This window comes from Hypomesus nipponensis, chromosome 23 (assembly GCF_054491055.1).
Source record: "Hypomesus nipponensis isolate SF chromosome 23, ASM5449105v1, whole genome shotgun sequence".
NCBI lineage: Eukaryota > Metazoa > Chordata > Actinopteri > Osmeriformes > Osmeridae > Hypomesus > Hypomesus nipponensis.
Window position 1 is genome coordinate 24,216,456 of NC_140383.1, and position 27,144 is coordinate 24,243,599.

The following is a 27,144-nucleotide window of genomic DNA, read 5'->3' on the forward strand; positions in this document are numbered from 1 at the left end:
TCCAAAACCTCTATACTGTTTTGCCTACTTGATTGAGTTAGATAGGCGTGGAGCTGAGACCGTTGTCCAGGGTAACAGTTACAAAAAGGGGCTTGGTGTTTACTGTGTTGTTTTGTGCTCAGTACGCTGCACTTTTCATCAGATAATTTAGGATTATATACGAGAAGTGTGTTTAGGAAACATTGTAATCTTATTTCATGAGATTAAACCTTTTTGTTTGATTGGATGCAAATCCACTGTCAACATCTTCATAGATAGGAATTTGTAGTTTTATTATCTTTCATCTTAGATGACAGACTTTGAACAGAATGAGCAGCAGCCTTCGGTGCATTGTATGCTTCTGCAAATCTACAATCCTCCTCGACTTTCCATCAACAGCGTTTACTCAAGATATCATTCTTTCGTCTTTCACAGTTTTCTCTTTGTGCAAAACATTCCTTTCTAGGTATCCTGTGCCTCTTGCCCTCTTTAGCTAGAACTGAGACCAACTTTAATATAAAAGGATCAAGCATCAAATTCTTGACCCTCTTTTCTCTTTCGAAATGTGTTCCAACCCTTACGAGTACAGTAGACTCATTATGATAAAGATTAAACTGTTGGCTTTTCATTTCCAAAGCCTGGAATGTTATAGCTGTTGTTTAACACACGACCACATGGAGTGAGAAGCACACATGCTATGAGGAGACCATGTGCTAAACAGTATTATATATTTACAGTTTATATAGCATAAACGTCATTATTCCTCCTGTTAAAAAAAAACCCTTGTGATTCCTGTTCGAACTGCAGACAAATGTATAGACATCTCATTTGCTGATCTCATCCATTCTACTGTTAGATCAGGTCAACTGATCTTTCTTGTCAAACCCACAACTGGACTATCGACAAAACCATCCTGTACTAGTCCAGTGCTCTCCTGGCCTGCTCTGCTCCTCCTCTGCTCCTCCTACGCTCACATGTCTCCTCTCCTCCTCTCCTCCTCTGCTCCTCCTACGCTCACATGTCTCCTCTCCTCCTCTCCTCCTCTCCTCCTCTCCTCCTCTCCTCCTCTCCTCCTCTCCTCTCCTCCTCTCCTCCTCTCCTCCTCTGCTCCTCCTACGCTCACATGTCTCCTCTCCTCCTCTCCTCCTCTGCTCCTCCTACCCTCACATGTCTCCTCTCCTCCTCTTTGTTCTCCAGTAAGCCCATGATGGATCTGCTGGTGATGCTGTGCGCTAAGTATCACCTGAACCCCTCTGGACACACCATTGAGCTGGTCACCACCAACAGGAACCACATCAAGTTCAAGCCCAACGCCCCCATAGGGACCCTGGAGGCAGAGAAGATTCTGCTGAAACCCAAAGGAGGGGAAGACAAGAACAAGAAGTCTTGCCCTCAGATGCCTGAGGTGCACATTAACACCTGCCTCAGCGGCGCTCCAGTTGTTACAGGAATAGTTTTATTGCATGACATGTTTGATCGTTTCTCATGCTGTATCACGATAGTCAGTCCTAGACACTGTTGGGCTTTGTTATTTGGAGGTGTTTGTGGGTCAGGAGGACGGAATAACGTAGCTGTTTTAAATCACGTGATCATCTCGCTCCTTTCTGCATTCCCTAGGCAACTGTCCGTCTTGTCATAAACTATAAGAAGACTCAGAAGACTATTCTACGGGTCAATCCTCGAGTTCCTCTTCAAGAACTCCTACCAGCCATCTGTGAGAAATGTGAATTTTCCGTTGACACCACTGTGTTACTGAGGGACCTGCTGTCGCCTGATCCTCTCGACCTGACCACCTCTCTCAACGACTGTGGCGTCCGAGAGCTGTACGCCAAGGACACTAAAGGTACGCTCTGGGAAGACTAAACAACTGGCCTCAAAAAACAGGTCCTTTCATTTACTAGTGTAACATTTCATTGTCCTCTGTATGGTTAACAAGTGGCAGTTTAACTTGCTGTTATGTTGCCCTGTCTCGTTTTGGCCAGTCCCCCAGTGTAGACCTCTGTACTTGTGTGGGTAATAATGGTGTTTACCACCCTTCTGATCCTGGGCTGTGTTGTGTGTCTCTGTCTCAGGGCCTGGTCTGGCTGACAGACCCTCCTCCACTGTGTGCCCTGCTTCACCCAGTCCCCACAGCACCGCCGGTACCACAGCACGACCACACGTTTACATCAGTACTTTGTCCACATTTCCCCTCAAATCATCTTTGACCTTGGTGTTGTGCTTCTCCATGACCTTGTTTCTGGCAGATACAATCACTCCGGGCAAAGACAAGAAGGAGAAGGAGAAGGAGAACAAAGGCATGTTCAGTCTGTTCCGGAGGAGCAGGAAGAAGTCAGAGCAGGTGTGTGGGCGGCAGAGGAAGTCACATGACTCTGTGTGTGTTGAGGGGTCTGTCTCTCTGCAAATACACATGAATACGTGTCTGTGTGTGTGTGTGTGTGTGTGTGTGCATTGGTGGGTGTTTCGTGACAGTCCCGCAATTGGTGGATGTTGCTCTGTGATGACAGGCATTCGGCCTCTGCTCATGCTCCTATTGGTTGTTTGCTGTCCTAAGTCCATGCCAGCCAGCGCCCCGGCCTCCCCAGTCCAGAGCAAGCCTCGTCCCCTCAGCATGGCCTCACTGGGAGCCCCCTACTCCTTCTACGACTCCAGCACCATGCCCGCTGACGTGCCCAAGAAGAGGCGCGCCCCCCTGCCCCCCATTCTGGTGTCTCAGAGCTGCCCCTCTGACCTCAGCTCTCGCCCCAGGATCAGCTCTGAGGCCGAGGTCCAGGCAGACCCAGACCAGGTGAGTGGAGGGACCGGATCAGACCCGACAGAGTACAGATGAACAACAGCACAAACACACATGTATACAGTTGGCCTACTATGCAAAAGTCTTTGGTACCAAAAAAGTGTTGACGTTTTTTTTTGTCTTCGATATTTGTGCCGCCGTAAAAAAGTGCAAGCTTGAGAAAATGTTTTTTTTTTGTTGCATATATATATATATATTTATATATAACTTGTTAGTATTGGTAGATGCACAGTCATTCGGTATAAATCCAGCTGTATATGGAGTGCACTGGGGAGTGTGTTGACTCCAGTGACTCAGCGTGGTCTCAGCGTGGTCTCAGCGTGGTCTCAGCGTGGTGGGCTGACTCTTGTGTTTGTCCCTGCCTGAGGAGACGGCCAGCCTGAGTCCAGGGTCCTCCAGTGAGTCGTCCCTGAGGAGGACCAAGCGCAAGGCTCCCCCTCCGCCCTCATCCCCATCATCCTCCTCCACGGCCGGCCAGGACGACGCTTCCCCAGGGGGAAGTCTGAAAGGTTGGACCTTGTTTAACACACGTCTTTTACCTGTGAGGTTTTATACAGCCTAACTTACAGAGTACTGTGTGTGTTTTCTGGTGTATTCTGACTTGTATGAGGTGGTTGCTAGTTATTGCTTAAGAATGTTTTACAGAAAAATATGTGCTAAGTTGACAGCCTTGATGAAAATTAGTTTCTCAACTGTGTGGGATGTTTGGTCTGATGCACTTTGGCCTTTAAAAGTCAACAATAAGAATCTGTATTGAGAAACCAGTTTGGGCAGAATCCTCTCATGTAATTTGTTTGGTTAGAGGTCCCCCTAGTGGTCATTGTCACACATTGCCTCAGTTGCACCAGCCGTGTCCTTCCATGATAAAACGCAAATTCCTCACGATTTCCGAAGCTTAACAGATTATTTCAGATGTGTGCTACTGTTGTGATTTCATGGTGCATGCTTAGTAACAGGGCCAAAGGGCAACACGTGTTTACAATAAGTAGTTCCTTTTTCTACTTTCTTTATAACTTGCAGACTTGGCGTCTCCGGCTGAGGGTCTGTAAGAGTCCCGTCTCTCCTGCTGCCCTGTTCTGACTTCCTGTCTCTCCTGCTGAGCTCTGAAGCATCTCTTCTTCCTTCTGCGACCAGCTGCCTCTCCTTCTCCTCCTCTCCGCCTGTCAATGTTCATGTCTTCTATTCTGCAGCCTGTTTTCTCTCTCTGTCTCTCTCTCTGTCTCTGTCTGTCTCTGTCTCTCTGTCTCTGTCTCTCTCTCTGTTTGAACGTGCTTCCTTTAACTCCTCTCTTAATGAACTGATCTCCCTCTGAGAGGAGGGCAAGAAGGCTGTGTTTCTTTGAAAAGTAAAGCAATACATTTACATATGTAGAATGTAAACAAGGAAATATGCACATTTGTGTGGTGTATAAGATATCCGGTAGTCTGGTGTCATTACTGAATTAAATACCCCCTCACACTCTATATTTAGATACAATGAGTGGTTTTTGCAGTTCAATGTTTTATGTGAAAAGATAGTTGTTTTCTTTTTGAAACATTGAAAACACACTTTGTGCCTAGTGGAGAATGTGAAACTTGAGCCTTGTCTGGATGTTAGTTTGAGAAGATAAGTAGATTTTCGTAATAAAATAGATCAACGCAAAGTGCTTTTTAATCAGGTATTCCCATCTTCAGACAGTCCCTCCCTGTCCCTCACCTGCACACAGCCCCAGTCCTCCTCCCTGTCCCCCACCTCCACACAGCCCCAGTCCTCCCTCCCTGTCCCTCACCTCCACACAGCCCCAGTCCTCCCTGTACCCCACCTGCACACAGCCCCAGTCCTCCTCCCTGTCCCCCACCTCCACACAGCCCCAGTCCTCCCTCCCTGTCCCTCACCTCCACACAGCCCCAGTCCTCCCTGTCCCTCACCTGCACACAGCCCCAGTCCTCCCTCCCTGTCCCTCACCTGCACACAGCCCCAGTCCTCCCTGTCCCCCACCTCCACACAGCCCCAGTCCTCCTCCCTGTCCCCCACCTCCACACAGCCCCAGTCCTCCCTGTCCCCCACCTGCACACAGCCCCAGTCCTCCCTCCCTGTCTCCCACCTCCACACAGCCCCAGTCCTCCCTGTCCCCCACCTCCACACAGCCCCAGTCCTCCCTGTCCCCCACCTCCACACAGCCCCAGTCCTCCCTGTCCCCCACCTCCACACAGCCCCAGGGCGCGGCTGCTGCTTGGAGGGAGATTGAGTTCCTGCTTGAGAACTCTTGAGTCACATTGCTCTGTCTTTTCTTCTCCTCTTTTGTTACGTTCCAGTTCTCCAGTTTCTTGTTTTTCACTCGCTCTTTGTGATTTCCCCTCAGTGGCGTTATGTCAGACACAGTATATAATAGACTTTGTAAGTTACTCTGCAGTTCAAGACACGAAACAAAATCTGTTCCCCGCTAACTTGTAAATAAAAAGTGTCATGTATAATGTTGGATGATGTAAACAGCTTCTTTCTCTCTTGCCTTTCTGGAAGACTTCACATTACTACTTCATAGCGATAGCTCATTCCCAGCATGTAAAGGTATTTTCTCTCTCTCGACACCCTTCTCTCTCTCTCTCTCTGTTTCCCTGATCTCCTTGTGATTCTCTGTTCAGCTGGAGATCACAGCCTGCCCGAAAGAATCTCCAGCTTTGTGTAGCCAGCTCCCCGATTATTCTGTCTGCTCTCTAGTCCTCTGATGGCCCTTGAAGTGCAGCATTGAGGACGAGAGAGAGGAATAAGACACAGGAGATCTTCATTAAGTACAACTCCCTTGTCTTAAGGGCCCCTGTGAAGATTTGCGTGTGTTTACAGCGGTGTGTTGAAACGAGCGCAGAGCATACCAAGTAACTAGCATGAGTGCCGGCTCTTTCATTCTCACTCACTCACATACTCACTTTACTGAATAGTAAAAGAGAGGTCTTCTTCTCTAATTAGCTGTACTAACATGCAGTGAAGGGGCCCCTCTGGGAGAGATCTTCCAGCTGAAAGGCTGTCGACAGTTTCTCTACCCATTACTGTGCAGTGCCACAGGCCTGTCTCCACTCATCCTGAAGCTGCAACTCCTCATCACAACTTTGAAACTTTGGATATCGTGCTTTCCCTTTCATCATTTCATCTTCAAGGCCCTCACAGCTATCACAGTCTACTAAAGACCTCATCTCTCTCTCTCTCTCTCTCTCTCTCTCTCTCTCTCTCTCTCTCTCTCTCTCTCTCTCGCTCCCTCGCTCCCTCGCTCCCTCGCTCTCTCTCTCTCTCTCTCTCTCTCTCTCTCTCTCTCTCTCTCTCTCTCTCTCTCTCTCTCTCTCTCTCTCTCCTCTCTGTGCGTCGTGTTGCAGGTGGTCCAGTTGCCATGACGCTGGAGGAGATTGCGGAGCAGGAAGAGGCATCGGTGGGACTGGACTCAGGCGATGTCCAGGAAGGCGACAGCAGCCTCGACCTGTCGGCAGACGTCTCCACGGAGCAGGACGTGGCCGGGGACGCCTCGCCGGCCCCAGGGGCCCCTCCGCCAGGGGCCCCTCCGCCAGGGGCCACGGGGGAAGATCAGTCTTGTGATCTGTCCTCAGATGGCAAGTACGAAGTCTCGCACAACCCTCGACCTAACATCACTAGACTTCTTTCTGACAGAACGCGATTTGCACTGCAGTCGTTGGCAGAGTTCAGCGCCCAACTGACTTTATGTTTGGGGAAGCAGCATAGAAAAATGCCAAACATCTTCAAAAAGTGACAGAGCCCAAATGTCAACGTGGTTTTGGCGCGTTCTGTCTGAGAGAGCCTCAAATACTTTGTCTGTTTTTTGCTATGCTTTTTAATAATCTCTGTTTTTGACAGACCAACACAGGTGGATGGTGAGGATGCGGACACAAGGCTGAGGACTGACACGAGCTTCTCTGAGGTGGTGAACACCGGTGGGTCGGCAGCGATGAGAGCTGCCTCAGCAGGGAACACAAAACCTATCATCCCCATGTACTGTGAGGATGCCTTGGTCGTAGTAAAATGTCAAATTGTTTAAATTCAATATTTTCTGTTTGGGTTCTCCATACAGACAGTAGTTCATGCCAAGTGGAAGTTCCCAGGGAACAGACAGACTTGTCATCCAGAAATTCCACCTCACAAGATGGATCTAAAGAGGACGGTAGTGCTCCAACAGCCCCGGAGGTGGTTCAGGAGACGGGGTCGCAGGCCTCAGGCCGGCCAGACTCTGACCCGCCCAGTGAGGAGAGCGTCCTGCTGGGCCCGCTGGCCACCAGCACCCCCTGCCCCCCAGGAGAGGATGCCACGATGCAAACGGATGCCGCGCCGCCTTCTTCTCCGTCCGCTGCTCCACAACAGGAAGTGCCTTCATTGGCTGAGCCCTCCTCCTCAGAGCCAGCTACCTCCACAGAGGAGCTGCGCCTCTCAAAGGCCCACCCTGCCTCGACCCAGGCCTCAGAGGCCCACCCTGCCTCAACCCAGGCCTCAGAGGCCCACCCTGCCTCGACCCAGGCCTCAGAGGCCCACCCTGCCTCGACCCAGGCCTCAGAGGCCCACCCTGCCTCGACCCAGGCCTCAGAGGCCCACACTGCCTCGACCCAGGCCTCAGAGGCCCACCCTGCCTCGACCCAGGCCTCAGAGGCCCACCCTGCCTCGACCCAGGCCTCAGAGGCCCACCCTGCCTCGACCCAGGCCTCAGAGGCCCACCCTGCCTCGACCCAGGCCTCAGAGGCCCACCCTGCCTCGACCCAGGCCTCAGAGGCCCACCCTGCCTCGACCCAGGCCTCAGAGGCCCACCCTGCCTCGACCCAGGCCTCAGAGGCCCACCCTGCCTCGACCCAGGCCTCAGAGGCCCACCCTGCCTCGACCCAGGCCCCTCCCTGCCTAATACCCGCACCAAGTGCCCCAACAGCTGCTGTTACTGCTAAGGCAGCACCCTTCTACGCCACAGACTCTGAACCTAAGCCAAAGCCTTCCAATGAGCTGACCAGGGACTACATCCCCAAGGTGGGGATGACTACATACACCATAGTGCCTCAGAAATCTCTGGAGAAACTGAGATTCTTTGAGGTGGAGCTAACTTTGGAGTCTCGTCCTGTTGATCCAGAGGAGGAAACGGAGGTTGGATCTCTTAAACTGGACGACTGCGCCGCTTCGAGGGAGCAGGTCCAGGTAGCGACAGAACTGACGGCTCGCAGGGGAGACCCGGCTCAAACTGGAGACCAAACTGGTTGTGAGATCACTGTAAACAGCAGCCTGACTGAAGTTAACGCCCCCTCAACACCGTCGTCGAAGCTAGGAAGAGGTGACAAGATCCCATTCGCCAGCGACGGCGGAGTGGCTTCGATCCAAGCAGCGTTGATAGCAGAGGTCAAGGAGATGAAGATTGCACCCGCAACCAAACCCAAGCCTGGATCTTTCCGCTTGCCGCAGCACAAAGCAACACCCGGGTGCTACGTGACCTCGGCAGCAGTGAAAAGCGGCGGTGCGAGTCCCGGGGCTGGCCAGAGGGAGGCTCCAGCCAGCCTGGAGAGGGAGAGGCCCGTGGTGGCCGTGGCAGAGGGATGGCTCCCTCCACCTCCTGTGCTGTGGCAGGAGTCACCGGGGGGCGCTCAGGCTCAGCCCATCCCAGGAGAGGAGGTGGAGGGGGGGGAGAGGAGGAGCGTGCCCTCTGCTCTACTGACCAGGCAGACCAGTTTGACCGCCAGAGAGCCATTGGCGGGGCTGAGCCTGGAGAAATTCCGGACTTTTGCGGCTCCGCGGCCGTACTCTCCCAGCACGCCGTCTCGCTTTGCGCAGGCCGTGTCCTCGGCCGTCAGAAGGTCCCAGTCCGTGTCCCACAGCCCCACTGCTACATCTCCTCGCTCGCCTCCCTTCCACCCAGTCTCTGGTCGCTTCTCCATAAAAGAACCAAAAAGACTGGCTCATTCTAAGGTGAGCTGGAGCAGATGTCTTTCTGATCTTTTTTTCTAAACCAACATTTTCTGCTTCTTGATGTAGATTCACTGTATATATTAAAGCTGTCTGTGGTTTATCTCAGTACACATTTACCCTCCCTCTCGCATTTCCCTGGTGATGAATTGTGAGAGTTCCTTCATCTCTACACTGTCCTCCCACAGTCCCGAGGGTCAACACACAGACTGTTAAATAACATGTTGAAGGGGATGTATATCTCCCCTTTAGACTGTGTACACAGTTTTCCCTCCGCGGGTGAGGTGGGGGTGGGGCCCCTCCTGCCGCTCACCCTCCAGGTGGGTCACCTGAGACTCCGCCTCCTCCCTGTGAGGTAACGCGGTTGGGCGCCCTCGGCCGTCGCAGCGCCCTCCCACAGAACGTTTGATCCAACCCTCGAGCCACGCTCAAACCCTGGAAGACTGTCTGTACCAAAGCCATGTTGGCTGATGCTTTAATGGCACGCAGACCACGTGAACACGTCTCTCTGGTCTGCACAGTGAGTGCTCCTGAGTGGTTAGTGATGTGTGCCTCTCCCCTCCTGTGTGCAGGGAGCAGACAATAGGCCAGAGGGGGAAGACAAAGGCTCCGGGAGGGAGGGAGGGGCCGAGGAGTCGCCTTGGGGCTCAGCCAGTGACATGACTGCTCATACGACAGCCCCGAGCCAACCGGAGCAGAGCATCAGTGCATGCGGAGAGGACCGGAGCAGCAACGGAGCAACTGACACATATACTGTAAGCGATGTACATGGCACATTATCGGATTGTAATGCTATTATGTGATTAAGTCACTCTGGGGTTGTGTATTGACACTGAAGCTGTGGAACGTACAGCTGCTGTGCCCGGTAACAGTGCTTGTTGGCTTGTGTTTGACCTTCTCAGGGAGATGTTGTCCTGCCCTAGGGTGAGCCAGAGGCCAAGCCCAGAACTCAGGAGGAGAAGAGTTCCACACATCTGCTGGTAGTCATGACAACAAAGTACAAACTGAAGAGACTTTAAAAAAAACCTTACACCACATAATGTAGATGTTCAACACACTATCATATCAAATATAACCATCCAGATTTGCTTGTCAAAATTAACAATTATATTCACATTAAATTTGATGTTTTTGAGGTTTGTTTTGTGTTGTATGATCATAGTGGATTACAGTAGATTTCAGGTTGTCTTATTTTGTTAAAAAAAAAAACTATTGTAAATTATCAGTCTTGATAATAAGTTGTAATTTTGTTTCAGTACATAAGTGATTGGTCACTGTCTGACCTGGACTGGTACTTAAATCGGTTGATATTGCAGTTTATTCTTTATTTAATCTAAACAAATGTGTTTATGTGAAAGCTGTGCCTGGACATACACTGGCATGTACAGTATTTCCCTGAACGAGTTTAGAATACAAGTTATGATCCTATGTCATGATGAGGGTCCTGTACTGAAGTTATATTGGGAATAAAAAATACTTAAGAAAAATTATTAAGTTGAGCCTGTAACTAAATAAACTAAAGGTAAAACTTTAAACTTTTCAAATTAAATGTGTAGCCTACCCTTTGTACTTACTATGTGTGAAATCATACCTTAAGTGCAGTTCCTACTTGTGTATTAAAAGATCTTAAACCAAAATCCATGCTTTACATTAGTTTTCCGAGGTGAGACATTAACGTATAGATGTCAAAGCAGCCACAAACCATGAACTCTGAACAAAAGTGTCACGTGATCTATACGGTTTCACGTGCTGTAGCTCCTCAGGTAACGACAGGCAGAGCGCGAGCTCTATTCTTTACGTAAGCTCACGCGCCAATATAACACCTGTTGTGCGCGTGGACTTGTTAAAACAGTATGACAGTAATGAGGACTGTTGATAGAGACACGCAAATCCGCACCAGTACAGGGTGAACAAGGTAGGTGATGAAAACGATGGCAAAGTAACGTGTCGGAATTGGGAGACGACTGGTTTCCGTATTTCATAATTTCCTTTTTTATTTTGTGCATGCGAGCACAAGCGTGCTCTGCTCGGTCTTCTTTTTCCTGTGTCATCAGGTAAGTTTACGACACTTGTGGCACACCTGCGGTACATCATATGTTTTTGCACGGTAACGTCCAGCTGGAACCAAATGGATGACTGCACACTATAGTGTCTATAGACTACTTTAGTTTACGAACTTTTTCAATAGGAAACGGGTTTTAAATACATTTTCTGGGTACTGCAAACTACATTAGACATGTAGCGAGTGAGGTGAGAGCGGATATTTTCAGAGACATTCGATTAGGACACTGAGCTGGCTGAAGAGGATATTCCATTTGAACGTGCGTGCATTTTCCCTGCAGTATTTTAAGCTTTGCAAAGTGTATTTGGTTAATGAGTGCATGTTAATAGTAGGCTACATTAAAGATGGAAATGTTTCTAGTAAACTAAGCCTCGTTCGAATACAGACCAGGCATTCTTAAGTGCCGGCAATACGAACTTGCAGCGGTCGCTACAGTTCTGCCTTTGTGTTAAACTGTAGCCTACCGCTGGCGTGGGCTTGATACTCGTTTGGAAGTAGAGCACTTGAAACAGGTCCGCATGAATCTTAACCTGTTGCCACAGACGGACTACTCATGGATTACAGAGCGCACAAATTATAAATCTATTAACAAATACAAATACTGTAAGTCAACAGGCTAGATCAGGGATTTTGTCTTTAGATGTATGTCAATAGGAACAGTTGAGTGGGCTGTTCGTTGTCATAGATAGCTGGATATTTTTTTTTTTTTGTATTTCTCTTCCAGCCTTGAAAATCATTACTAGTTGAATACACATTTGTCTGTATTTATGTAATCCTTCATTTACAATTTCAAGATGAAGCTTTTTGTAAATTCTACAAAACTATTGTCTGTTAATAGTGAGACAGATCACGGAGATTTACCGCATCACAGATTCTGAGGTCTTCTGCTGAAGTGCCTGAATGCAGTATCTGGCAGTTTGCCATATCACTAGAGTGTTCACGTTAATTCCATTGAACCAAGTTTGTTCAACTTTTGAAGTCCTTAGGGCTGACTTTTTTTTTTTTGCATTTCAAGATTCCCCACAATGATCATTCTGTTTAAACAGATTTATTTTGGGCTGTAGCACCAACTAATTTCCCGCAAAATCTTTTTACGTTAAACTGTTTTGTCACGAGCTTTTGTCTTTTGTTAATCCAGCAGCAGCATGAGGAATTTTAGCTGTTCAACCAGCCATGCACGTATATGGCTCATATTTCATTTTCTCCATATGTGTGTTAAAAAGAAAAGCGTCGTCAAAGGTGGTAATACGGGGTCTACGTGATGATGACGTTTGTTTATTTGTAGAGCAGTGTTGATACAGAAACTTCAAGTTGTTTCTGTGAGGTTTCGAAGCCAACTGGAAGATGGAGCCTGTTTAGTCAGTTTTGCGGTTAAGGTCAAACAAGTAAGACTCGGTCATACATGCTGTGTTTCTAATGCTCAATTACGTTTCTATGTGACAGTCTAAGAATAACCATTTATACCATATCTGTAAGCACAACCCACTTGCATATTTGTGTGTCTGGAAATAGGCCAAGATAGTGTGCTATGACGAGGTGGTTATTTGGGTGAGATGTATTGTTTCTCCAATTGGGAAAAATGGCTTGGTTTATATTGATGGTATTTAATGTGATTGCACACCTGTTCCTGGTGTCAACACTGTAGACAAACCAAACCACACAGCCTTGACTTAAGAGTTTGGCTTTGTTTGTCTTTGCCAGCTTGTCATAAAGTCTGTGTCACGGGGACAGAGTGAACGTCTTGTTCCAGTACCTGCTGAGTGAGTCAGGACAGCAGAGGCCTCTGTGCCTGCATGGGAGCTTACTGCATGACGTTCCTGCATGTCACTCACTTGAGGTGAGGTTAGTGGAGCGAAGACGCGCTGATATCCATTAACCACCCCTGTGAGGGGAGTGCTGGTTTGGTCTGTGAGCTCAGCCCCCGGGCCCCTGTGGAGAGGAGCTGTGGCTGCAGGCGTGCTGCGGAACATGCAGGCTGCCCAGACGAGGTTAGCTCAGTGCACACTGTCTCAGCGGTGGACACTGACGACCCAGATGGATGGTTTCAGTGCCCTGCTGAATGTTGGGCTGTGGAGCAGCTCCTTAGGGGAACACCAGTATGGTCGTGTTTCCAGGCTGTGTTGAGAGAGTTGCCTTGAAACACAAAGGCACGCATCTGAAGGATTCCTGTTCGAGCTCCGTCAAAGATCAGCATGGATTTGATTGCGTTCTCTACTATTACACTTGATGTGTGTGTTTGCACACAGGCAAAAACTTGATTTTGCAATCTATTGTCCAGTTGTCATGGTGGCAACACTTGACAAGGCGGCATCGATGCCTGAAATAGTATGGGCTTCAGTCCTGTACTAATGTAATTACACAGCGTTCACATTGACTGATACCAGAAAAATGTGTCTCAGCCCCAGGGGGCTATTTTTGGCATCAGCCTCAGTGTGACTGCCTCTGCCTCCACCAGCCCTCTGTGTGACTGCCTCTGCCTCCACCGGCCCTCAGTGTGACTGCCTCTGCCTCCACCGGCCCTCAGTGTGACTGCCTCTGCCTCCACCGGCCCTCAGTGTGACTGCCTCTGCCTCCACCGGCCCTCAGTGTGACTGCCTCTGCCTCCACCGGCCCTCAGTGTGACTGCCTCTGCCTCCACCGGCCCTCAGTGTGACTGCCTCTGCCTCCACCGGCCCTCAGTGTGACTGCCTCTGCCTCCACCGGCCCTCAGTGTGACTGCCTCTGCCTCCACCGGCCCTCAGTGTGACTGCCTCTGCCTCCACCGGCCCTCAGTGTGACTGCCTCTGCCTCCACCGGCCCTCAGTGTGACTGCCTCTGCCTCAAGTTCTCCCCCCTAGTGCCGTTCCTTGTAATTGTTTGAAAATGCTCAACTGAAAACATGAGGTACCTTCACCCTAGTGATTTCCACACCAGTCTTGTCCTCTGTGTGGTTGTGGCAGTGTCATGTTGGTCTTTTACAGAAGTCTTTTCACATGTTGTTGTGTTTTAGAGAAAAGGGGAACTCAAGCCAGGTGGATCTGTCCGCTGTGGCGCGTCTTGCCAGACAAAGTCCTTTATACGGAGAGTGCTTTAGAGGAGGTGAGGAGCCCTGGTTGGTGCAGATGTGTCCTGTTTTCCATCTCATTGGAGGAGTTTCCTCTCCAGCAGCTGCGACACGAGAGCCTCTTGGGCTGGCCGCAGCCTGGCTCGGTTCATGAAGGCTCCTCAACGTAATGCTTTGTCTGAACCCATTACACAACAGCCTAAGCGTACCTCAGTAATGGTCATTTCTAAAAGAATCGCATCGACGATAAGGACGTGACGTGTTTCATCTCAGAAGCTGGAAGGCCTGTTGAGTCTGTTCTCAATGCTAGATAGATTGTAATGTAAAGTTTTGATCCTGGTTTTTACCTAAATTACATTTGTACCACAGCTGCAGTATACTAGTACTACTGTATGAATACTTGTTACTAGACTTGTAGCACTCCCTATGGCAGCTCCAGATGTTACCTCAAGCACTAGCAGTCCTCTCATGTAAAGCTCCCCAGTCAGTGTTTGGATCACATAACCTCTCAGATGTTATCATGTGGACTGCTCCACTCCCCCCCCCCCCCCTCCCTCTGAGGCAGCCCCAGCCTTCTGAGGCAGCCCCAGCCTTCTGAGGCAGCCCCAGCCTTCTGAGGCAGCCCCAGCCCTCTGAGGCAGCCCCAGCCTTCTGAGGCAGCCCCAGCCTTCTGAGGCAGCCCCAGCCTTCTGAGGCAGCCCCCTCCCTCTGAGCCAGCCCCAGCCTTCTGAGGCAGCCCCAGCCTTCTGAGGCAGCCCCAGCCTTCTGAGGCAGCCCCAGCCTTCTGAGGCAGCCCCAGCCCTCTGAGCCAGCCCCAGCCTTCTGAGGCAGCCCCCTCCCTCTGAGCCAGCCCCAGCCTTCTGAGGCAGCCCCAGCCCTCTGAGCCAGCCCCAGCCTTCTGAGGCCAGCTACTCTGCACATCCACACGGTCGCCTCGACATAGCAGTCCTGCCGTTTACAGAAGTGCATCAGGGCTGTCTGCGTGAAGTCCATAACAAAGGAACAGTTGGTTTTACAGCCGTGGCAGCCTTCCAGGGCTCATTACAGAGCTAAATTGCGTACTGTACTAACAACGAATAACCTTTTGTTTGAGTGTGTGTGTGTGTGTGTGCGCGTGTCTGTGCTGGTCTGCTGCTTTCCAGGTAGTGGGGAGCCAAATCACCAGGACAAAACAGAACAGAACATTTTGAAGACCAAAAGGACAGGCTGTGCGCTCTGTGAACGCAGGACAGAACAGATCTGTGGATTAGAATATGCCACTGTGTCAGAGCAGAGGAGGAGGAGGGCTCTTTTAGGAGTCATCGCGATAAAAATAACTTTATTGTGGTGGATCATGTTTTGGTGGGAGGGATAGTTTTCCCCACTGGGCCAGCCCCACGGGCAGCAGATGAGCTGGAGAGGCGTGTGTGTGTGTGTGTGTGCGCATGCTAGCTGTGCTGAGCAGAGGAACCCAGCCAGGCAAGCCTCACTGTGCTCTTAACACACTCCAGCTCCCACCATCCGTGTGTTCTCTCTGCTCCAGATGATGCCGTGGATGGAGCTGGTGCCTTGGTGGTGATATGAATAACACACCGGAGGAGCTAAACACGCCTGGAAGCCTCGCGGAGACAGCAGACATTTTTCAGAGTGCCAAGAGGAACCCGAGTGTCTTTCCCAGTCCAGCACTCACCCCTCTGCGGGCTCCACAGGACCCAGCGCATGCCCAGCTCTCCAGGACTGCTCTCTGCAAGGCCAATAGGTACGGCAACTCCATGTCTCTGTCTTAGTCCTGTACTCCACTGAACGACTGGGACTGGGACTGCTTCGAAAACGTTAACATTTATTTTAATGCTCAGTATTCTTGTAACTATTTGCAATCCCATTCTTTTCGCCGGCGACTCAAGTAGCATATCTATCTTTAGTTCATACGGTTACTCACTACTTTTAAGGTTAATCTTTAACATATGTGATTAGTGAGCACATACAATGTGCTCTCCTACACAAGAATAGTACCCCCTTTGTATTTGCAAGAGCAGGTCACAGAGGTCCTGTTGAAGGGATTTTTTTGCTGTACTTTGTACCTGTAAACACTTGATGCAGTGAATACACAACTGTCTGTGAAGGGCTTTACCCAATAGTGATAGTACACTAAAAGAACTGGCTTCGAATCAAGCACCTGTTACTTTGCAGTTTGTAATTAGTAACTTAGTAACTGGTGTGTTTACAGAGCTGTAAAGAAATGTCACAGATACAACTTATAGGACGCAAGGCCTTTTCCTCACCACCATGTACATCTTAACGGCCATTTTTATATTTAAGCTTTTGTCACCCTTGCTAGTCCCGCAGCGGTTAGTTTCTCTCGCTTGATGATGGAAACATAATGGCTGCCGTGTCAGAAGCACGCACCGCACCTCGGGGCTGCCCCTGCCCTTATCTCAGGGCAAATAAACACGAGGATCAGCGTGAGGGCTCTCAGGTGTTGAGGCTTTGACAGGGCCATCATCGTCGGCTGTCTGGGACATATAGGGTTATGAAAGGGAGCAAACAATGTTGTTTAACCATATTCTCAACCAGGGGGTGGTGGAGTTGGGAGTCGAGTGATGGTTAGGTGAACAGGGACTGGTCTCTTGTTATCTTGGTGCCTCATTTCATGTCTCGCAGGGCTGCGGTGTGTGTGCTGACTGACTGGGAGTGGGGCAGGGACCTTATGACTGTCCGTGTCCCTGTCTCACCCTCTGCTTGTGTTCGAACCCAGACAACAGAGGCCCAACGATAACTGGGAACATACAGGGTTCAGACAGACCCCACCCAACATGACTCCAGCCCTGGGTTGCAGGGGGGGGGGGGATGGGAGGCTTGTGGAGGAGGGGGGGGGTGTATCTCCTGACCTGCTCCTGGGCCCTCTGCTCTGCACATGCCCCCAGCAGTCTCACACAGCAACACAATGACACCAGCACTGCCGCCCTGACAGGCCCAGATAAAGTCTGACACGTCATTGTCCGTGTTCAAGGTGGTGGGGTGGAAATAGATAGATGGAACTTTACCGATTCTTGATGGGGAAATTGTCATAGCAACACGGATATACCGAACAGGAATACCGGTAAACATGTCTAACCAATGTTATTTGACGAAATATGCATGAACATTTTGAGCCGTGAACATTATGAACAGTCGACTGCGCCTGTCTCACCCTCTAGGAGAAGTGAAGAGGTTGAAGAGCCACTGTCCTGTCCGGTCCCCAACCCCTTCCCCGAGCTCACCTCCTCACTCGGATCCCAATGCCTCTGCAGTGCAACTCAGGTGAGCGCCCACGTTACACTGCTCTACGCTACACTGCTCTACGCTACGCTGCTCTACGCTACGCTGCTCTACGCTACGCTGCTCTACGCTACGCTACGCTGCTCTACGCTACGCTGCGCTGCTCTACGCTACGCTGCTCTACGCTACGCTGCTCTACGCTACGCTGCTCTACGCTACGCTGCTCTACGCTACGCTACGCTGCTCTACGCTACGCTGCTCTACGCTACGCTACGCTGCTCTACGCTACGCTGCTCTACGCTACGCTACGCTGCTCTACGCTACGCTACGCTGCTCTACGCTACGCTACGCTGCTCTACGCTACACGGCTCTACGCTACACGGCTCTACGCTACACGGCTCTACGCTACACGGCTCTACGCTACACGGCTCTACGCTAAACGGCTCTACGCTAAACGGCTCTACGCTACACGGCTCTACGCTACACGGCTCTACGCTACACGGCTCTACGCTACACGGCTCTACGCTACACGGCTCTACGTTACACTGCTCTCTATGTTCACGACCAGTGGTGGGGGTGGGGGGGAACAAACATGTTGCAGGGAGGCCCAAGGCCTGCTCTGGAGGCCCAAGGCCTGCTCTGGAGGCCCAAGGCCTGCTCTGGAGGCCCAAGGCCTGCTCTGGAGGCCCAAGGCCTGCTCTGGAGGCCCAAGGCCTGCTCTGGAGGCCCAAGGCCTGCTCTGGAGGCCCAAGGCCTACTCTGGAGGCCCAAGGCCTGCTCTGGAGGCCCAAGGCCTGCTCTGGAGGCCCAAGGCCTGCTCTGGAGGCCCAAGGCCTGCTCTGGAGGCCCAAGGCCTGCTCTGGAGGCCCAAGGCCTGCTCTGGAGGCCCAAGGCCTGCTCTGGAGGCCCAAGGCCTCTTTTAGAAACCGCAGGCAGTGTTGAAATGGGGATGACAGCCAGAAAACAACCGCAAGACATGTGTAAATTCATATTCACGCATAGCTGTGGTGTTTCTGCCTTGTGATCAGACTCTTAACTGCAGGCCATGAGGAACGACAAACCAGTTGAGTGAGTATGACAATGAGGATAGTTGAGGTAACGAAAATGCCATGTCAGCACTCATGGACGATCCACACACCATGTGACCGTGAGATCCACACCATGTGACCGTGAGATCCTGACTGAACTAGGATTCGAAAGAGGCCGTTAAACGAACATGATGTGAAACCCAAAATATAGCCTTGCTGGAGCAGAGGGAAAACACATTTGTTGCCCAGGACCGTACACAGATCCGGATCTTACCGTTTTACGCACTGCAGCTCAGAAGCAAAGTTGCTTTTCTGCTGTAGACGTATGATTAGATTTCTGCCTGTGTGTAATCTGTACAGTAGTTTATGATTTATGGGAGTCCTGCTCTGTGTCATGTACTAGAATAGAAGCACACTCATTACGCTGGAAAGCTAACAATTATGGTTATGCTTCAAAAGTGCAGGGATTTTAAAATAGAAATCCTGCCTATACCTTTTTTTCCCCCAGGACTGTGGTTGTTTGACCCAACCCCCAGTCCATGGAGGTGTCTGTATCACTGCAGGTGTTGATTTCACTCACTTACTCAGTGTCTGGTCTGTGTGTGTATGCGTGTGTGTGTGTGTGCGGGGGGGGGAGGTAGGAGTTTCAGCCTAGACCTCTGACTCATAGGAAAGCTTGAAATTACAGAGCTCAATGCTAACCAACCAAGGAATATCAACGGCATTAGACCTCGCTCAGCTTTTAATGAGTTGCTTTCAGCATGTATTTATCACTGTTTCAGCCAGTGGGCTGTGGAGCCTTCCATTGTGAGGTTTAGAATGCAGCGCCGCCTAATCAGATTGTTGTTTGTTCTCCTCTATGGTCTGATAAGAGGCCTGCTGCACTTCAGTGTCTGCACGAAGCCTGGCTCTCCGATGAGCCCCTCACATTCCCCCCAACACTTGATCCGAGACTCGCATGTGAATATTAGGGTGTGATTGCAATTCTCTAATGCCCTCACTGCTCTATTGTTAAGACAGTCTGTGGGATTAGGGTGGATTTGGCATTCTCTCTGCAGGAGCGAGGGAGATCAATCCTTGAGTTTCGCAGCCAGGCTGAAGTAGAATGACCTCCTCATTGAGCGCTGTGGCTCCTTTGCGCGTGTCAACGTGGTCCTCACTGTCCCCAGGGATGTCCCCAGGGATGTGCCCAGGGATGTGCCCGGCTCGCTGGCACCAGGAGGCTCTGCCGGCCTCTCACTGTGTCCGCTGCTGGGTTCTGGGAGAGCCAAAGGGAGCATGTCATGCTGAACAGCTGTTTGTGTCACAATCCCAGAATGATGAGGTCACGACCCACCCTGCTGCAGAACTTTACAAACCAGTAAAATCAGCGCTGTCCCAGCGCTCTAAACCCTAGACATGGAAACAGCAGGATCACTATGGAGACCTCCACCATAACCCTGGTTTAAGTTTTGTGTGTGTATATATATATATATATATATATATTTTTTTTTCCTGGGACAACTGCTTATTGAAAAGTGTCCAGACCAATGAGAACGCCAGTTCGTCAGACCTCACTGATCTCTCTACAGAGCACTGTTAAACTACCAGTAGAACGTTTGGGTGATTGTTCTTGTTGGGAAATCTGCCATTAGTGTCAGGTACTGTGGCAATTGTAGCAGTCAGTGTGTGACCAACCAGGCTCTGAGTTATCGGGAGTTGAACTGAATGGCTCTTCTGAACTGGTCGAGGCATTTTTGCTTTGACATTGTTTTTGCTTTAAAAGCTATTGGAGGCGTGAGAAACCAGTTGGCATGAACCCCTGCCACCCTCGCTTTTGCAGTGTCATGGTTCATTTCCATAACAAAGCCACCAACTCCTCACTGCCTCAAACCCTCTGAGTATGAACTCTACCAGCTCTCAGAGCCACCGTGGTCTGCTGTTCCCCTCCTACAGCATGGTCTGCTGTTCCCCTCACACAGCGTGGTCTGCTGTTCCCCTCCTACAGCGTGGTCTGCTGTTCCCCTCCTACAGCGTGGTCTGCTGTTCCCCTCCTACAGCGTGGTCTGCTGTTCCCCTCCTACAGCGTGGTCTGCTGTTCCCCTCCTACAGCGTGGTCTGCTGTTCCCCTCCTACAGCGTGGTCTGCTGTTCCCCTCCTACAGCGTGGTCTGCTGTTCCCCTCCTACAGCGTGGTCTGCTGTTCCCCTCCTACAGCGTGGTCTGCTGTTCCCCTCCTACAGCGTGGTCTGCTGTTCCCCTCCTACAGCGTGGTCTGCTGTTCCCCTCCTACAGCGTGGTCTGCTGTTCCCCTCCTACAGCGTGGTCTGCTGTTCCCCTCCTACAGCGTGGTCTGCTGTTCCCCTCCTACAGCGTGGTCTGCTGTTCCCCTCCTACAGCGTGGTCTGCTGTTCCCCTCCTACAGCGTGGTCTGCTGTTCCCCTCCTACAGCGTGGTCTGCTGTTCCCCTCCTACAGCGTGGTCTGCTGTTCCCTTCCTACAGCGTGGTCTGCTGTTCCCTTCCTACAGCGTGGTCTGCTGTTCCCCTCCTACAGCGTGGTCTGCTGTTCCCCTCCTACAGCGTGGTCTGCTGTTCCCCTTACACAGCGTGGTCTGCTGTTCCCCTCCTACAGCGTGGTCTGCTGTTCCCCTCCTACAGCGTGGTCTCCATTGTGCATGTTGTTGTTCTCCTTCTCCAGCATTTTAGCATTTTAATATCGCTTATCTTTTGAGGACAAATATTCAGGGGGCTTAATTCTTTTGTGTGAGGATTAATTTTGAACTGGATTTTCAGTTGATCTTAAGTTTAAGTTTTCATTTAGTAGGAATTAAAGCAATCAGTAGAGCAGATGTTTACAGAAAATACGTTTGCGTCTTATACAATCCCAGCTCTTCCTAACCCAGACACTGGTGTTACTACCTTGTGAGATGGAACCCAACCTGAGCTTTTGAGACACATGACCTCACCTCTTGAGGTCCCAGAGGCGAGGCCATGTCTGCCTGGCCCCCCCGCTGCCCCAAGGACCACATCAGAGCCCAGATCCTCAACCCTGGTCCTCGGGGCCCACTGTCCTGCATGTTCTAGATCAGTAGTTCTCAACCCTGTCCTCAGGGACCCCCTGTCCTCAGGGACCCCCTGTCCTCAGGGACCCCCTGTCCTCAGGGACCCCCTGTCCTGCTTGTTTTAGATGTGTCCCTGCTCCAACACACAAATGAACTCAAATGAATGGTCGTTACCAGGCTTCTACAGAGCTAGATAATGACCCTTTTATTTGAATCAGGTGTGTTGGAGCAGGGAAACATCTAAAACATACAGGACAGTGGGCCCAAGGACTGAGTTTATGTGGAGTGGACTGATCTCTCTTGAACTGTGTGTGCATGTTGTGTGGCAGAGAGAGACTGAAAATCCGGGCCTGGGGGCTGGGCAGTGATTCTTGGCTTCTCCCCAGACCCAGACGCACACCAGACAGACACCCTGCTTCCAGACGGTGCTGGTGTTCAGTTCAGCCATGTGACGCACTGCGGCCTGTCTGCCCCAGTCTACAGCTATCACTCTCCTCTCAGGAGGAACTTATACCTTGTGTACACATGTCTAGGTGGATGATTGGTTGACCTCAAGGTTGTGGCTCAGCACATTCTAGTCATTTGTCAGCAAAAGTTCACACAACGCACAGAAATCCGCTCAACTTTACTGCACCCTCTTCTAGTTCAGCCAATATGTTCGAACATTACGTTGAACTATGATCGCACAACGCATGTTGCTCAATGTCATTGGCAGCTTGTCGTGTGCTGTATGATTAGTTGAATGGAAGTATGTCTAATTAGACTTCACACAGGTATGCACTTGCACGTGCTCAGTCATTTGGGGTCAAATATATAGTTCCTGCCGTTAACGTGTGTTGGTAACGACTGGTAAGTCGCAAGCCCTGCGCTCTGACAGGGCCTGTGGAGGGGGTCTTGACATGGTCAAGGACGGGGTGTCTGGAGACGCCTTTTGTTATGAGAGCTGCAGAGACTATGTTATCAATCAGGCTCCATTCACTCCAAGTCATTCATGTGCTGTGTGATAGCTTGAAGCGTCTGTCTGTCTGTCGTTCATGTGCTGTGTGATAGCTTGAAGCGTCTGTCTGTCTGTCGTTCATGTGCTGTTTGATAGCTTGAAGCGTCTGTGTCTGTCGTTCATGTGCTGTGTGATAGCTTGAAGCATCTGCCTGTCTGTCGTTCATGTGCTGTGTGATAGCTAGCAGCGTCTGTCTGTCTGTGCTCTCTAGGATACACTGTGGCTCCAGATAAACGCTCAGTCCCAGGGCTAGGCCTGTTCTCATGAGGGGGGGGGGGGGGAGGGACGGTCACTGGTGCCATGCCCCCTAGCCTGCTCCTGCTCTGGAAGGAATCCCAACCCTCCTCTAACTCCCAATCAGCAGTCATACTCCCACTAACCAGTGCTGCATGGGCTTACCTGAACGCTGTTTTTGTACAAGTGGAAGATGACGTTGAAGTGAGAACCTTGGAGGTGTACAGGCTGTGTGTTTATGTGGGGATTCAAGCAGCTCAGAAGCTTCCGGACCTGTCGGTTCTGCTGTGTGCAGTGTTTAGCCAGAGGTAGAGCTTTGTTTGTTTAGTTTGCATTTATTTGGGTATACAGAAGGCTCACACTGTACCACCCCCCTGTCCACACACGTGGCCTGGGGCTCCACGTAGGAACAGGAATCATCGTCCTGCATGATAAGGAAACATGCTCATGTTCCCATCTAGAGTCTCTCTCCTGCACATGTCATCTGTAGGCGTATTTTAGTCATTTTTTTGTCTGAGTCTTAGTGCTCCGGCCCTGCATACGAGGGCCTGGCTGGGGCCTGGCTGGGGCCTGGCTGGGGCCTGGCTGGGGCCTGGCTGGGGCCTGGCTGGGGCCTGGCTGGGGCCTGGCTGGGGCCTGGCTGGGGCCTGGCTGGGGCCTGGCTGGGGCCTGGCTGGGGCCTGGCTGGGGCCTGGCTGGGGCCTGGCTGGGGCCTGGCTGGGGCCTGGCTGGTCGCAGCAGACAAAGCATTTCTACTTCTTTGTCGACTGTGACCGTGTGGTTCTGCTAATTGCATTACTGCTTTTTGATGAAGAGTTTCCATCACTAACGCTTTGGTTCATGCTCCCCTTGTATTGGTTACTAAAGGCAGTAGTTGTAGTTCATTATAGTATTCTGTCTTCAGTCTGTGTGTACTGGGTTTAAGGAATCATGTCTACATTTCTATGATTTGTTGTTTATGAAGCTGGTGCTTAAATGAAGTTCAAATACCCCAGACACCATGCACACATGTTCTAATACTCATTGTATCTATCCACATCTAGTCATTTATTGGTTGTCACATTTATTGGTGTGTATACCTATAAATGTCAGTTATCTACGTTAGTCAGTATTCTCATTGTCACAAGGCCCTCTTTGTTCACCCTTACAGTCAAACAGATGTGGATAATGAATTGTGGCAATTGTGGTTGTGGGAACAACTTGCTGCAGAGCTATTTTGGACCCCGCAATTCTCTCCCTCCTCTCTCTCACTCACTGACTCTCTCACACACACACACTGTCTTGCGGACGGACACACACACACACACACTTAGCCCCCCCCCCCCCCGCTCTAGTCAGATCAAGTAGCTGTGTCTCTGGTCACATCTTTTCTTCAACTTTATATCAGAAGTGTAGTTTGGACGACAGTAAAGTGTAGTTTGGACGACAGTTAAGTTCTGCCTAAAGTTGGTTCGAGTCCTTTTAAAACACCCAGTCATGGTTGATGATACTGTATGTTTGGGTGACATTTAATATTTGCAAATTTGGTGAACATTGTATTCATACAACTTTGTATTAAAATATGATATATTTCATAACAACCCCATACCTGTATGTCTATCACCTACAGTAGCTAGTGGGCAACAATAAACCTCACATGTTGGTTTTAGTCACTGGGATGTGGCTGCTAATTTCCGAATGCTATCTGCTTTCCCCTGGAATTCATAACCTTGATATGAGGTAAGTTTAGCTTTCTTCAACCTTCAGTGTTATAATAGTGTTCCCCGGGAGACTATTTTTATCAAGTGTTGTTTTCTGGTAGTGTCTTTCCGAAAGGGAGAGCCGGGGGAGGTGGGGGGAAACGTTAAACATTTCCAAGGACAAAGGAGGAGTTAGTGTTTAAGGGAAAGACTTTAGTCTGTCTGTGTCTCACACTTGGAGGATAAAACTCACTGTGGCACGGCTCATGGAGGAGGAACCCTGCTGTACTGTACTCTCTCTACTCGTGGAAACCCTCTGGGTAAGAAGCTGCCTTCTGCTTCGGGAGACGCAGGTCACATCGTTTAGACTTAGAAAACCAGGATGTGTGTACGGCTGATTTCACCTTTTAATTGTTGTTTTGAAGGGAGAAGCATGAATTTCCATGCGAGGAGAGTCACCTTGCCAGCCATTACTCCACTGTGTCTTCAGAAGAGGGTAGGCTATCTGTCTGTGAGCTGTCTGTGAGCTGTCTGTGAGCTGTCTGTGAGCTGTCTGTGAGCTGTCTGTGAGCTGTCTGTGAGCTGTCTGTGGGCTGTCTGTGGGCTGTCTGCTTCTCCCTGGTTACCAGGACAGTAGATAACTCCTCCACAGGAAGCAAGCTGAAGATGCCGAGTTGAAAGCCCAACGGTTCTTCTGGATCAGACAGGGGAAATGTCCCAATCTTTGCAGCGCAAGCTTTCCATGTTGTTTAAACCGCAATTTATATTCTGCGTAATATCGACGCCTTCGGTGGTGTTCAGCACATGAATCGCTTCCGCGTCGATGTTGTGACTCTTCACTGCACTTTGCAAAGCTGGGAGAGCAACAAACAGAAAGTCTGAGGTGACTTGATGTGATAAATATTAAACGGGACGTTGGGAACCTGCTGGGCTAGAAGCAGGGAGGGGAGATGACAGGACAGTGAGTTTGACAAGCTTTCCCCTACTGTCCATGACTTCCTTTCTGCAACTGCTGATGAGAAATGTGCTAGTGTGTTAGCAGAACGGTTAAAGACCACTTTGTCCCAAGATCAGAGGATGAGACTCTAAATTGTTGCCAAGACGATACCATAAATTAAGTTAAATCTGTGGCCAATTACCTCATTGTGTATGTCAGTGCTTTTCTGGAATGGAAACCTTCTGACAAGTTGAGCGGCAAGAGGATTACAATCTGGAAACGTCTTGTGACAGAACCAGAGTCTGTAGCCAGTTCAGCCTCAACACTACTGTGGTAGAGGACAGGAGAATTTGAACCGTCACTGAAATATATGAACCTGCCCTAACATTTTCATGGGAAACTCGTTCCTGCTGTGACGGTTACACTGACTTGCTGTGCTCCCTTCAAAGCCTAAGAACAATCATCATCAGATGAAATATCTGTAGCTCTGTGTATCGTCTAATATGGTGGTCTGTCAACCAGTTGTGTTGGAGCATGGAAACATCTAGAACATGCAGGGCAGTGGGCCCTGAGGACCAGGGTTGAAGACCACCATCTTACATGGTACACACCCACACTGAGTCTGCAGAGCAGGCAGGTGATTGGAGGAGAGCAATGCTGAGGGGACGGGTGTGATTGGAGGAGAGCAGTGCTGAGGGGTCAGGTGTGATTGGAGGAGAGCAGTGCTGAGGGCTGTGTTGAAGGCAGGGTGTCTACAGGTATAGCCAAGTTAAATTTAAAACCTTAAGACCTTTTAATACCACTTCTAAATGAAATTTAAGACCAAGCTTACAATGGAAATACAAATCAAAAGTGGAAATATACAGTAATCTTTACAAATAAACACACTGATGTCTGTTCAAAATGAACAGTATAGTAAAATGACAATCGGTTGAGTTTAAGAATATTGACTAAATGTGTGTAATTGCTCAGAGGTCAGATGGCATTGTTTGCTCTGGATTTCCTATCGTAATTTTTATTTTTGTTTCTCAGGGACAATGGAGCGCACATTATTACATACATAGATAATGTTGTAGATGTGTTGCATAAAAGGTTTTTAGCCAAAAGGCTAATTTGCAACCCCAATCCCTGGTCCGACCTTTCTAAAAAGTAACAAATACAATTTACTACATAGTGTGAGTTACACAATCATGCAGCAGATGCAATATTAATAAATCAACATTTCATAGATTCATGACCACAATACACACAACAGAACATCACGTAACAACACAACACATTCCAACAGAGACACACTGTGCTCCTGCCTTTATGGACCTGACTTAGTGGCTACATGTTTGGTTTTCTTTCAGCCAGTGTTTCACCTTTCTTTTGAATGTTTTCAGTTCGGTTTGTGTTTTTATTTCAGTTGGTAAATTATTCCATAAATGGGTCCCTATCACTGAAAAATATGATTGGCCGAAAGTGGTATTGCGCACCTCTACTATGCAGTTGCCACCCACTGTAACATCCACCGTTGTAGCGTTGAGATCGTTGCTAGTGATGGAAATGTTGGAGCAGAAACTAGCACTTGCAGGCTTCTGGCGTGCACTTCGTAGTCTGTTTTTGCTCTGGATGTGCGATTCCATCGCTCTGATCCCCATTGTCCCAAGTTAGAAATTGTTACGATACGCAGATCACTTCATAAGCATTTCCAGGCACCAACCTTAAACAAGAATACTCGTTCTTTTCAAGCCATTTGTAATTGAACTTTCCTTTCCCCATGTTTGTAAGTTGAGTGGCTGTCAACCATTGCTGTATTGCCGATGCTTGCGTCATCAAAATCTGCGCAGTAGGCTACGCAGCGCAAAAAATAAATAAAAAATCAACCTGACAGAACAGATTGCCTGCATTTTCGCAGTGACATGACACAAAAAAAACTTAAGACCCATCCAATCGGAATTTAAGATAATTTAATACTTAAGGCCTGATTTTAGGAAAAGTGATTTAAGACTTTAAGGACCCGCGGCCACCCTGTGAAGGACACAGTGGATGACGACCACGGCATGGGTCCAGCGCGCTGCCAGAGAGAAGGGGAGCAGCTGCGGCCAGAGAGCTGTTTCTGTGGGAGGGAAGTTCAAGGTAAAAGCAGAACCACCCCAGTGGGTATCCTGTCCCCCCCCCCGATCCCATCCTTGAGATAAGGAGACCTGCACGCCCGCCT

At 49.8% G+C, this 27,144-nt stretch overlaps 2 protein-coding genes across 7 annotated transcripts in view; both read left to right on the top strand.

Moving 5' to 3' along the window:
• Positions 1-10,320, top strand: part of cobll1b (cordon-bleu WH2 repeat protein-like 1b) — a 29,295-nt gene extending 18,975 nt beyond the window's left edge. For 2 of the 3 annotated variants that reach the window (XM_084689551.1, XM_084689553.1), the window contains 11 exons: positions 1,177-1,384; positions 1,597-1,822; positions 2,052-2,120; positions 2,226-2,320; positions 2,534-2,767; positions 3,141-3,282; positions 6,118-6,352; positions 6,611-6,687; positions 6,825-8,686; positions 9,256-9,438; positions 9,586-10,320. In XM_084689551.1, the coding sequence (XP_084545677.1) occupies positions 1,177-1,384; positions 1,597-1,822; positions 2,052-2,120; positions 2,226-2,320; positions 2,534-2,767; positions 3,141-3,282; positions 6,118-6,352; positions 6,611-6,687; positions 6,825-8,686; positions 9,256-9,438; positions 9,586-9,606 (3,352 nt within the window). In that variant the 3' untranslated portion in view covers positions 9,607-10,320. The remainder of the gene's footprint in view (positions 1-1,176; positions 1,385-1,596; positions 1,823-2,051; positions 2,121-2,225; positions 2,321-2,533; positions 2,768-3,140; positions 3,283-6,117; positions 6,353-6,610; positions 6,688-6,824; positions 8,687-9,255; positions 9,439-9,585) is intronic. The other variant, XM_084689552.1, reaches the window with a different exon arrangement.
• Positions 10,321-10,579: 259 nt separating this feature from the next.
• Positions 10,580-27,144, top strand: part of grb14 (growth factor receptor-bound protein 14) — a 32,179-nt gene continuing 15,614 nt past the window's right edge. The window contains exons 1-3 of one of the 4 annotated variants that reach the window (XM_084689559.1): positions 10,580-10,598; positions 15,311-15,526; positions 16,965-17,067. In XM_084689559.1, coding sequence (XP_084545685.1) covers positions 15,348-15,526; positions 16,965-17,067 — 282 coding nt within the window. In that variant the 5' untranslated portion in view covers positions 10,580-10,598; positions 15,311-15,347. Of the gene's footprint in view, positions 10,599-10,888; positions 11,005-14,739; positions 15,527-16,964; positions 17,068-23,709; positions 24,325-24,429; positions 24,501-27,144 lie in introns of those variants that run through there. The other 3 variants (XM_084689558.1, XM_084689557.1, XM_084689561.1) reach the window with 3 other exon arrangements.